Below are 12,491 nucleotides of genomic sequence, written 5' to 3'. Positions count from 1 at the left end.
AGAACTGAATCAATCAAAGCTGGATATTTTAATATCGGAGTGGAGGTTTATGTACCTAACCCACTCTGATGTTACAAATGTCAAATTTTGGACATGGCGCTAAGACCTGCACCATCAGCTGAGTAAGTGTCTGCTGCAGTGGCCCACATGAAAATACTGAGTGCACAATGCTATTAAATGTGCAAATTGAGATGGGGACCACTTGGCCTCCAAGCTTTGTCCACATTTTGTCCTACAATCAAAAATACTGAAAATTAAACACACGAATAATGTCAAACAAAATTAGTTGAATCCCAATCACCAATCACTTCTACTAAATCCTATTCAGCAGCAGTAACTTCAACTCCTAATGTCAATCTACAGGATGCCAAACAACCATATCATGGGTTAATGATCAGCAGATGCTTGTAGATACAACAGCTCAAACATCTTTGGTGGATGATACGATAAAAGTAACATCAGCCTCACAGACAGAGGATCTGCATTCACAACAGGCTTCACATACAACATCAGAGTCAGAATCAACCCTTCAAGGAGCAACAGAAATACAGAAACTGAAAAAAATACAGCTAGGGCCCTCCAACACTTGGAGGTGCCTTCTTCTCAGTCCACAACCGTTAAGGTTCATAATCAATATGTACCTTTGGCGATGAAGGTCACTCCATCACAAACAGACCATGGGAGTAGACCTCCCTCCCGATCAAGATCCCCAGTAGAACCACCATGAACAGTTCTAAACCTATATTACAGTGGAACTGCAAAGGACTAAGGAACAATGTTAATGATTTGCAGCTATAAACACAAGATTTGAAGCCTTCAGCCTTTTGTCTACAGGAAACTTACTTTAAAAATACAGATCAACTCAACATCAGACAATATGATTCCTATCATTTCTTTTCACCTCCAGGAGCTAAGGCAACTGGGGGTTCTTCAATCTTGGTAAGGCAGGGTGTTAGTCATAGCCCTGTTCCTCTTAATACCCCTCTACAAGCCATCGCAGTTCGTATCACCATGCACATTGTTTTTACTCTGTGTTTTCTTTACTTTCCTCCATCTGTCATCTCTTCAACAATCCGATCTTCATACTCTCTATGACCACCTTCCTAAACCCAGTATTATGATGGGCGATATGAACGGTCATAATCCACTTTGGGGTAGTGATCATACTATCAGTAAAGGCAAGCTCCTGGGAGAATTTATCTCTGACAATACTCTTTGTCTTTTCAAGGATAATTCAAAAACATGCTTACATCCTGGTAAAGGCACATACTCTTCTCTGGATTTGTCTGTTACCGATTCCAACCTGTTGAATGAATTTGAGTGGTCAGTCCACGATGACCTCTGTTGAACTGACCACTTTCCAACCATATTAAACCCTATTACACCATCGGATGTTCCTCCAACATCTCGATGGAACTTTACAAAAGCCAGCTGGCCTCTATGTGACATTCTCTGTACAGGCAAACTAACACGTGATCGCTTTACTGATATACCTGATCCAATAAAATGCTTTTCTGATGAACTCAACAAAATAGCTGAAGAATGTGTTCCCAAGTCCTCTGGAATTCCACACATACGTAAACCATGGTTTACCGATGACTGCAAGTGAGCTAGGAAGGCAAGGAAAAAGCCGGAGCATTATTTCCGCTGCCATTCTATGGTCCATTATCTAAATAAATTTTAAATTTTAAACGCTAAAGCAAGGCGAACATTTAAACAAAGTAAACGCCAATCTTGGCGAAAATATGTGTCCAAATATAATCTCGAACGCCCATGTCCAAGGAATGGAACATGGTCCAAAGAATCAAAGGAAAAGGCACTAAATCTAGTATAAATCATCTTAAAAATGGGGACCATCTACTGACTCATAAATCAGATATTGCAAATAAACTTGGTGAAACTTTGGCTGAACACACTTCTTCATCAAACTATGTACCTCAATTCCAAAAGTATCCAAAACAGCAAGAAAAGAAACCTATTAATTTTAATTCAGATATAGGGGAATATATAATGAACTATTCTCTATTCATGAACTCCACACTGCCCTTGGACAAGCTCACAATACTGCTACAAGACTGATAACATACATTATCAACTCCTGAAGCACTTACTAGAATCATATTTAGAAACACTTTTGAATATTTTTGATGTAATTTGGACCACAGGGAAGTTTCCTCCTTCGTCGCGTGATGCTATAATTGTCCCGATACCCAAACCCGGTCGAGATCCAACTGATCCATGAAATTACCGACCAATATCATTGACAAGCTGCGTTTACAAAACAATGAAACGCATGATAAATAATCAACTAGTTTGGTACCTGGGACCGGTGAAGATCCCGGGGTAGAATATGTCTTCAGCAACCATGCTTGGCGTAAAAGGTGAATATGCATGCTTGGCATAAAAGGCGGCTAACGGGATCGGCTGGTCAGGTTCGCTTACTTGGTTGATGCATGTCATCGATCGACCATTTGGTTTGCTGAGAATCATTTGTTATAGATGCAATAATAAATAAACAACATGCAGTGTCTATCTTTTTCGATCAAGAAAAAGCATATGACACTGCATGGAAACACTGTATTTTAAAAGACTTACATGATTTGGGAGTACGAGGACGATTGCCTCAGTTTATATCCGATTTTTTAACTGACAGGCAATTTCAAATCCGCGTTGGCTCTAAACTGTCTGATCATTATCAACAGGATCAGGGTGTCCCACAAGGTAGTATCTTGTCTGTCAAATTGTTTAGTATTAAGATATATAGTTTGTCTGAAGTTTTAAATGATTCGATTGATGGATCGCTCTTTGTGGATGATTTTAATATTTCTTGTCATGGCAAAATCATGCATAGTATTGAAAGGCAACTGCAGCTATGAAATGGTCTCTAGAAAATGGTTTTATATTTTCAAAATCTAAACAAACTGTATTCATTTTTGTAGAGAATATAAACCCCATAAAGATCCAGAATAAATTTTAGATAACACTCCCATTAAAGTTGTAAAGGAAGCTAAATTCTTAGGTCTAATTTTCGATCACCATTTGACCTTTCTGCACCACATTAAATACTTAAAGAATAAATGTTTGAAGGCCCTAAATTTATTAAAAGCAGTCTCCAATTCAAAGTGGGAAGGGGATAAAAAAAACTCCTCCAACTATATTGGACACTTATCCGCCCTAAACTTGATTCACGCTCCATCATATATGGTGGGGCTTGTAAGAGCAATTTAAAATTACTTAATACTATTCATCATCAAGGCCTGAGGGTTTGCCTTGGAGCCTTCAGAACTTCGCCTGTTCATAGTTTGTATGTAGAAGCTGACGAGCCTTTCCTTAAACACCGTCGCATTAAATTAGCTCTACGATAGATCTCTAAATTACGTTCTAATGACTCCAATCCAGCATATGACTGTGTTTTTAATCCCCTTTATGGTAATCTCTACAAAACCAAATCTTCTCTTATTCCACCACTTCGAATAAGAATACAGGCAGATATTTCTGCTGCTAAACAAACTATTGGTAATATAGCCCCCAATCAGCTTTTCTCTTCTCCACCATGGCAGTTAGTACATCCAGAGGTGGACCTAACATTAACTAAACTAAAGAAATCTGACGCAAATCAACTAATTTATCAACAACAATATAACGAATTACGAAGCACATATGACACTTATAAATCTATATTTACAGATGGATACAAGGATGGTGACGTTGTTGCCAGCGCCGCCGTCATTTGATCCAGGACATTGTCATCCCGATTACCAAATAACTGTTCTATTTATACAGCGCTTAAATATATCAACAGCCAAACTAAGCATAAACAGATATCATATTTTTTTCAGATTCTCTTTCTTGTCTTCACGCTATCAAAAGCTTGTCTTGCAAACATCTACTTTTAAATGAAATTGTTGAATTGTCTAATAATCTTGCCACTGGCCAATACGACATTGTTTTCTTTTGGTTACCTATCCATGTTGGTATCGTAGGTAACACAATGGTCGATGCTGCTGCAAAAGCAGCACTCAACAAATATGTGGCACCACTTCTGATTCCATACAGTGATTACAAGTCCGTTATTGTAATTATATCCGAGATATGATGCAAAAGAAGTGGGACACCCAAGTAGGTATAAATAAGTTACATGACATTAAACCAAATATTGGTTACACCAACTTGAGTTGTCAGTCAAGATTTGAAGAGGTCATTTTACGACGATGTCGTATTGGCTATTCTCGGTACACCCATGAGCATTTGTTGAAAGGTAAGGATCCTCTATTCTGCATCCCTTGTGATGAGAGAATCACAGTCAAGCATGTCCTGCTTGACTGTGATGGTTTTTCCATCAGAAGGGATACTTATTTCAAATCAGTGTCTATTAAGGATCTTTTTAATAGAATAAGTTCTTATTTGATTATTGCTTTTTTAAAAGACATTGAGGTCATTGATAAATTTTGAGATGTGTAGATAGTTATATTTTATAATATTGGTAATGTGTAATTTGCAACTAAGATGGTTAGTGGCTGTATCCTCAAGGAGGAAGTAGCGTAAACTTATTGTCCCCCTGAGAGGATATGTAAGACAACATCCTTCAAAGTACCTTTATTCATGCCACAGTTTTAATCATAGTATCTTTGTTATTTTAATTGATGGCTAAAATCCGTATCATCTCCAGCAGCTAAAGGGATGGTGTAAATCCTGCTGGGGAACCGTGTAGGTAGGAGAAGTATCGTAAGTTCCCACCGTCGGCCTAACTTTGGTTGCTGGTGATTTATAGCCCATTTTTATGTTGTATTGTTGAATGATAATGTATTCTTTTAAATATTCTCAACTAGATTTAAAATCGAAACGGTGGTACACTAGTTATTATACTGTCCATCGTTGACAGCTTTTTATACAAGCTCGATATAATTATTATAACTGTTTCGTCACGATATGGCTGAAATGCTGCCGATGTGACGTTAAAGTTTACTCACTCATTTTCTCAGATTCTTTATCATGCCTACAGGCACTTACGACTGTCAACTCGAACCATCCGTTAATTCTTGATATTTTAGAACTTTAAAATAACCTTGCTACTAGCCAATACGACATCGCCCTTTGTTGGTTGCCTAGTCATGTTGGTATTGCTGGTATTGATGCTGCAGCTAAAGCAGCTCTTGATAAATCAATGTCCCATCTCTCCATTCCTTACAGTGATTTTAAGCAATGCATCAAGGCAGTTTGATGCAGAAAAGATATTCTCATAGATATATATTGACAGGTGAGGACCCTCCATTTGGTATCCCTTGTAATGAAAGAATCACGGTAAAGCATGTCATGCTTGACTGTGTTGATTTTGCCATCATAAGGGATAACTATTACAAAGTTTCATCCATAAAGGATCTTTTTAATATCAGTACTCGTTAAATAAGTGATTTTATAAAAGAAATAGAATTGTTTCATAACTTATGACACATATGTTTTGTATATAATATAGTTTTTATAATTAGCAGAATAGATGTGATAACTGAGATTGTTCATGGCTATGTCCTCGAAGGGCGTTAAGGTAGTGTAAAATGATTGTCCCTCTGAAAGTGTATGTAAGACCACGTCTTTCAAAGTATATTTATTTCTACCACGTTTTTCAATCGTAGCTTATATGTTATTTTAATGGAAATTTGTCAGCCATCGCCAAAAACTGAAAGGTTGATGTAAATCCGGCTGGGGTCCATGCAGGAAGCAAAAGTACTGTAAGTACCCATGGACCCTAGCATGGTGATCTCGCTTCAGTGGCTGGCGATCTATAGCTATTATCTTGTATTGTATTTAGTATGGTGTTAAAGTTTTAAGGTTATCTACTAGTTTTAAATAAATTTCGGGAAAAATCTAGTTATTTTACTGTCCTTCGACGACAGGTTTTCATACAGTCTAATTATAACTATTTTGAACATAATACTTTTTCTCGTCACGAAATGGCTGAAATAATGCCGATGTGACATTAAATGTTAACTCACTCTTAAAAAAATCGGGGTGTCATCAGTGATAGGAACAAAAATGTCTAGTTTCATTGGTTCAGTGAGTTTTGTGGATATGGTATTCTATTTGATCCAACATGGCTTGGTGACATCAATATGTGAGTGTCCATGAAGTAGCCTCGAGCATACTTTGTAGTACAAGAGGTTACCATCCTACCCACCATGTTTTAGGCCACTGGCCGTTTAAGTATCAGAGAAGACTGTTTTTGTAAAAGATAGATGCCATAGGTGGCGACTGTTATAATTCCTAGGTCAGCATTGGTTTTGTAGATACGCCTATTTACTCCTACATGACTGTTTCTTACGAAAGCCTATTAGGGCAATGAATTTGGCCCTAATAGGCTTTCGTAGTTTCGTAGCATGGCTAGCGAACGTCGGACGTGAATGATTTCGATAAATAAGAAATAACGTTGCAGCCAGAGAATTTCTGCTTCGTGTGAGTCGGACACGATCTGTGAATAAATTATGCTGCACGGAGTATCATCACAGATGATTGTATTAGTGTTTGTATGAACCTGTTTTGACACCATCTCTCAGAGAACAGCCACTTTTGATCTGAGCTGAATAGGTTTAATCAGTACGATTCAGTCTGTGTAAACTATGTTGTTGACGAGTGAATCACTTAGCAAGTAGCAAGTACAGACATGCTTAAACCTAAGCTTGTACTTAACAGGCTTACTCACAAGAACAAAACGTCAGGAATCTCTAAGATCCTCTGTATGACATTATCGACTTTAAATGAAAATAAATAGCCACAACATCGGAACAATATCATCATCCTACAGCAGATCCTTGAGATCAGAACACAAGTGCGACGTTCAAGTCCTTAAAACAATCATGGGAGAGAGAGCATTATTCTTACTATGTACAGGTTTCTGCATTACACAGATTGTCAGATGGGCTGTATTCCTGGTAGCAAACCCGGGTACTCTCCCATTATCACACAACAGATTGGAAGGTACAAACCCAAGGCATCGAGGACAATGGGGACTCAGATAACTTGGTACTTAGGATGCAAGCGTGACGTTTCGAAAGCCAGGTTCGGATATTTGTCATGTTTGTCCTGAATCTTGTTGAATCCCATTTGTGTCAAAAGGGACAGAGTCAAGTCTCGTTTATCCGACACTCGTTAATCCGACATTCGGCTTTATCCGACACTAATGATGGGAACCGATTACATCAGTGCTATTTAGACCTGTTAATCCGACAGTCTCGCACTCCGACTCCGACTTCAATTTGCAACGAATTACCGAAAGCACTCATTAATCAGTCTCGTTAATCCGACACAGTGATCAGCGTACTCCGTGGTCATCTGCCCGCTGGTAGCTGCATATTACAACGGCTGCAAACTTGTTTAACAATAAACAATTAATGCTTTAAAAAAAGAAAATGGGATAATGCACATGCTTAAATTACCCCAATCTTATTAAAATCAGATACAAGTTCTCGCTATCGACGAGGACATCCCATTACACGTCACGTCAGAACAACCTTTCGCGAACTATGACCTACCAATGAAATGACCAACAGGAAGTCGACGTTAGCCACTTAGAAAGCAGCTTTCTTAAGCTTTGGGTACCAGTTTCAAAGTTGCGACTTCCATTCCAGACTATGCTTTTTAAAGTATTTTGAATCGGTCATACTGTCCGTAACAGTTGTTTTGTGTTAAACTTTAGAGGTTGCATGATTTGAAAACATATTCCGCCAACAATGTAACATAACAATATGAATATGTATTTCATATTTTTTATTACGTCTTTGAATCCTGTCGTGTTTTTGTCCGATTTTCGATCACGAACGTTGATACTACTAAATTTACTACTAATTTGTATATACATGTAAATGATTTCATTGAATTTATCAAAAAGGACAAGATCAGGTTTGTTGGCCTGGACAGTCCTGAGGCTGTATCCGGGCCTATTCCAAAGATGTTTGTATTATCATTTTCCATGACGCCCTCTACATATTCTGGGTCGGACCATGGATGGATCTCTCGGTCTTAACCACAAGTATGATGAAGACAGTAATAAAATGATCGAGCAACTCCATCATGTGGTTTATGATACTGTGTTTCTGCCAAATCATGACATCCACTGACAATGTTTTGAACAATCTCATTAACTTCATTGCATAATCGGGGGCACGGGTGGCCCATTCGTCTAAGGCGCGTCCTAAGGGAGTTGCGTCCCTTGGGCACGCCAGAAACTTATGTTTGTGGGTTCGAATCCCGGTTCGCCCCGATTATGTTTCTAGGTTTGTCAGCACCATACCCGTGCTCGTGGGTTTCACCGAAGTGGTAAACGTCTGAGACCTGCATCACTTCAGGCTTTCCTCCCACATTAAGCTGACACGCCGTGAAGTAACTGGAATAGTGTTAAAAGCGGCGTTAAACCAAACTCACTCACTCATTGCATAATCTCAATTTCATATATACATTTTGATGCAAAATGACACACTGAAGGCTTTGAGTGGGACGTGACTGAATCCTTCTGTTTCACTTTTCAGGCCAGCCGACTTTATCCAAGTGAAGGTTGGTTGGTTGATTTGTTGTTTAACGCCGCACTCAGCAATATCCCAGCTATATGACGGCGGTCTGTAAATAATCGAGTCTGGACCAGACAATCCAGTGATTAATATCATGAGCATCGATCCACACAATTGGGATTTATGACATGCATCAACCAAGTCAGCGAGCCTAGTTTAGAATATTTAAAAGAATACATTATCATTCCACAATACAATATAAAATTGGGCTAAAGATCACCAGACGTTTGGCCACCACTAGGGACTGTGGGGACTTAACTACTTCTGGGCCCATGCAGGAAGCATAATTGAGTGAGTGAGTTGGGTATAACGCTGTTTTTAACAGTATTCCAGTTATATTGTGGTGTGTCAGGTTAATGTGGGAGGAAAGCCCGAAATGATGCATGTTTTTGACTCACGAGCACGGGTATGGTGCTGACGAACCTAGAAATATAATCGAGGCGAACCAGGATTCGAACCCACAATCATAGGTTTCTGGCGTGCCCAGGGGACGCCTTAGACGACTGTCCCCAGGAGCTCGGACAGAGCGTCAGCCTGGAGAACGAAAGATCAGTGGTTCGATTCCCGGATCGTGTCATACTTTAATGTGTTATACATAAATATGTTGATATTATCTACATATCCAGGTGAGCTCTAGTGCCGTGACTGTTTAGAATTAGTTAAGTTAGACCCTCAGTCATCCTGGGCAGTAAGTAACATGTGTATTTCTACGTGTAATCTCCTTTTCGTAATGTTATTTTTTTATGTCATGATGGTAAGCAAATTATGCCAAGTATTGACCACATATGTGTGGATATGTATACTGTATCATTTTCCAAAAGTGACTCTTGAAAATGATGCTCTGTTATGTGCGAGTGAATTAAGAGATCTCAAAATTGCAATCAGTAATGTTTTAGAAACCGAATTTAAAGAGAATGCGGTTGGGCATAACCACCAAAAACATCTGGTCTCAGAGAGGCACTCAATACCCCATGCTTGTATGGAGAGCATACCAATAGAGACCTGGTGGCCATAATTTGTAGCCTTGCGTTTTGTGCGCACAGGTGGCGTTTGTCGATTCTCATGCTGTCGACCACTGTTGCGTCCAACACAGTCTACTTTGTTTCTAGAACATTCCTGACCACAGCGTTAAACAAGCACACGGTCGATTTAGAGTCAGTTTTCTCCTCTCCAAAACAAGTTAACAATCTTATTTCTTTTTCTTGAAATAATTCCTACCTGTTCAGACGAAAATTTAATATAATATTTTCTTTTTCTCAGGTCATAGATAATAATAATAACTCTTCCCCATCACTTATCCTGTTGTGGGTGAGTTTGACGTGAATGAAAACTCATATCAACAACATGTTTGCACAATTGACCTCAAAGAGATTAAAAAATTGATATTGATCCTGAGACCGGTGTTCGTCCTGTGTAAGTGTCATGCATCATTTGTTCAAACATTTCCGAAGACAATGCTTTGAGTGTAGTGACCGGTTTGAAACCATACCCCTTATCGACCACACATACATTAAAACATCGTAACCACACAGGTTACTCCAGTTTCAGTCATTGTAGTGTGAGACTCCAAGATGAACAGGTTGAGCTTCTTCCTGTGGCGTCTGATTGTAACATCAAGTAAGTACGTTTGTGGTCCAGTCAAAATGCAAGAATGTTTCCTACGGTACTTAATACTTACAGACCCGTAAAAATTCCGGTGTAGAATAGGTCTTCAGCAAGCCATCCTGGCTGTAAAAGGTGACTACGCTTTTCGTAAGAGGCGACTAACGTGATCGGGTGGTTAGGCTCGCTGACGTGGTTGATGCATGTCATCGTATCCCAATTCCGTGGATCGATGCTCATGATTTCAATCACTGGAAAGCACAAAGTGATGGTAAAGAATGGTTACCAACGGTTGGTTAAATTTTCTCAAATACACAAGCAAGATGTGATGGAAATCGTGATGTTTTTAAGGTGGACGTTAACGACGGGAGGCACATATAAACTCCTCAACTTGAGGTGGTAAACGATGTTTTCCTGAAATTGTTGTTCATGCTATGTCAAGCTAAGGCAGTTAAGTTTCAAAATTGAGACCTATGTTTTTTGAAACAGTTGTACTGAATTCGTAAGGTTTCCCAAGACTCAAGAGTGTGTATTACATATTTCAACTACATGTTTATTAATAGAGCAGTTTCCACCCAGATGTACATGTAACATTATTTCAGTCATATTAATGCAAGACGAAAGTCTTAAGCAATCAGTATGAATCTCATAAGCCTGCACATTGTGCTGACAAACCTAGAGACATAGCCAAGGCGAACCGGGTTTTGTGTCCATGACCACAGGTTTCAGGCAATCCTAAGGGGCGCGACAGAAAAACTCGGCGCATCCTGTGCCCTGCGACCCGCCCCCGTGAAAATCCAGGTTAGAACTGGTCTAGTAAGCCATGTATGTCGTAAGAGGCGACGGACGGGAACGGGTGGTCAGGTTCACAGACTTGGCTGATGCATGTCATCGTATCCCTACTGGATTATTTACAAACCACCATCATATAGATGGAATATTGCTGTGTGCGGCGTTACAATAACCAAACAAAATACATTCTTTCCCAGACATTCAACGAAATACGGAGAACATAATATAAAGGTTTGTTGTTTTTTTATCCCCAGGTATTGTGAAAGAAACAATTGCGAAAGCCTTCATAGAAACAAAGGGTGGCCATCTGACGACAAATATTGATCTGAGCCAGAGGGAGCAGCTGCTTCTGCAAGTCCGAGGCTGTAAGGATCTCTACGTTGTGCTTCGTGAGAAAGAAGGGGGAGAAGAGGCAATTATCGGTATTGGCATAAGCGGAAATAGTGGTCTCTTTGTGAAGCCATGCCACCAATGCGAAGCGCAATACGGCGACACATCAGGCTATCTCAACTGTGCAACCTTCAAGTCCTTCTGGATTACATGGGCGGGATTGGCGGTGACAATTGGTCACGACCATGATGTGGGATTGCAAGAACTTGTATTATCTACATCCATCGAGACTTACAAAGTCAACTTCCTGGTCCTCACAGGCGTGGCTGACTGGATCATTGGTATGTCATCTCAACTTTGTATTTATTCATATGATGAGCAACCACCGCCTTGAAGTATGATGACACATTTTGAACTCCCCAGTCTGACCACCCATCAGTTTTGTTGCCTCTTACGGCCAGCATAGGTTATGAGTTACTGAACAAAATCCTCACGGGGGCATATTATTTAAAGTACATGGTCTTCATTTGACTTCCAGGGTATTATTCATCCCCAGTAACGTGCAAAGGCTGATATAAATGAATCGCTAGATCAGGCTCCAACTGAATGGCTTTCAGTCACTGGTTAGTCTCGCTGATTAACAAGACAACCACTAAATGTGATGACGTATGTGTTCCAGTCTGTTTTACAGATAAGATAAGAATTGTTCGTTGTCTTTTTATCAGAAACTGAGGCCTCGAAGAATGTCCGTCACCAGTTCCGGCGCACTCTGGAAGGTATGATCGACGACCTGAATGTTTTCAAAGAGCTTAATGCTGCCAACATCATCAACTGCATTGAAGCGTGTCACGAAATCAAAGGATGTCAAAGTATCAACTACAACAAGCAAGACAGCGTCTGTGAGCTCTTTGCAGCTTTGCCGGGAGAGGGCGATTTCAAGGCCAAGGCCAACGTGCAATCATGGATTGTCGCTGTATGAATACTCTACTGACCAGACGCATGAATGATCAAATAGTCTGATGCAGCCCAGCCCGCTCTTCGTGAAGTCACTCACTCACTCACTACACTTTCTCGGTGACTTTAGAGGTGTTTATTACATTTAATTTTTATCACCCTCCATTAAATATTGTACAGCCTTTCACAACATTTATGTTTTACAAACGTTCAACTTTAAATTTTCATTGAAACGCCAAGCAAGAAGCTCCATCTCCT

The 12,491-nt window shown here is 39.7% G+C and overlaps 1 protein-coding gene across 1 annotated transcript; it reads left to right on the top strand.

Annotated features, from left to right (window-relative positions):
* Window positions 1–10,126: 10,126 nt before the first annotated feature.
* LOC139472391 (uncharacterized) lies at window positions 10,127–12,258 on the top strand. Its single transcript, XM_071254865.1, has 3 exons — window positions 10,127–10,172; window positions 11,204–11,620; window positions 12,005–12,258. The coding sequence occupies exons 1-3, from the start codon at window positions 10,127–10,129 to the stop codon at window positions 12,256–12,258; spliced, it is 717 nt and encodes a 238-aa protein (XP_071110966.1).
* Window positions 12,259–12,491: the final 233 nt, after the last annotated feature.

This window comes from Haliotis cracherodii, unplaced genomic scaffold (genome assembly GCF_022045235.1).
Source record: "Haliotis cracherodii isolate W230 unplaced genomic scaffold, xgHalCrac1.p SCAF_24, whole genome shotgun sequence".
In the NCBI taxonomy this organism is placed as follows: domain Eukaryota; kingdom Metazoa; phylum Mollusca; class Gastropoda; order Lepetellida; family Haliotidae; genus Haliotis; species Haliotis cracherodii.
The sequence above is the reverse complement of the archived record's forward strand: the minus strand, read 5'-3'. Positions and strand labels throughout refer to the sequence as shown.

Bases quoted from the DNA above. Each gene is read 5' to 3' on its own strand.
- LOC139472391 (XM_071254865.1), top strand. From the start codon at position 10,127: ATGAACAGGTTGAGCTTCTTCCTGTGGCGTCTGATTGTAACATCAA. The intron at 10,173-11,203 runs GTAAGTACGTTT...TTTTATCCCCAG, and splicing joins GCGTCTGATTGTAACATCAA to GTATTGTGAAAGAAACAATT. The intron at 11,621-12,004 runs GTATGTCATCTC...TCTTTTTATCAG, and splicing joins CGTGGCTGACTGGATCATTG to AAACTGAGGCCTCGAAGAAT.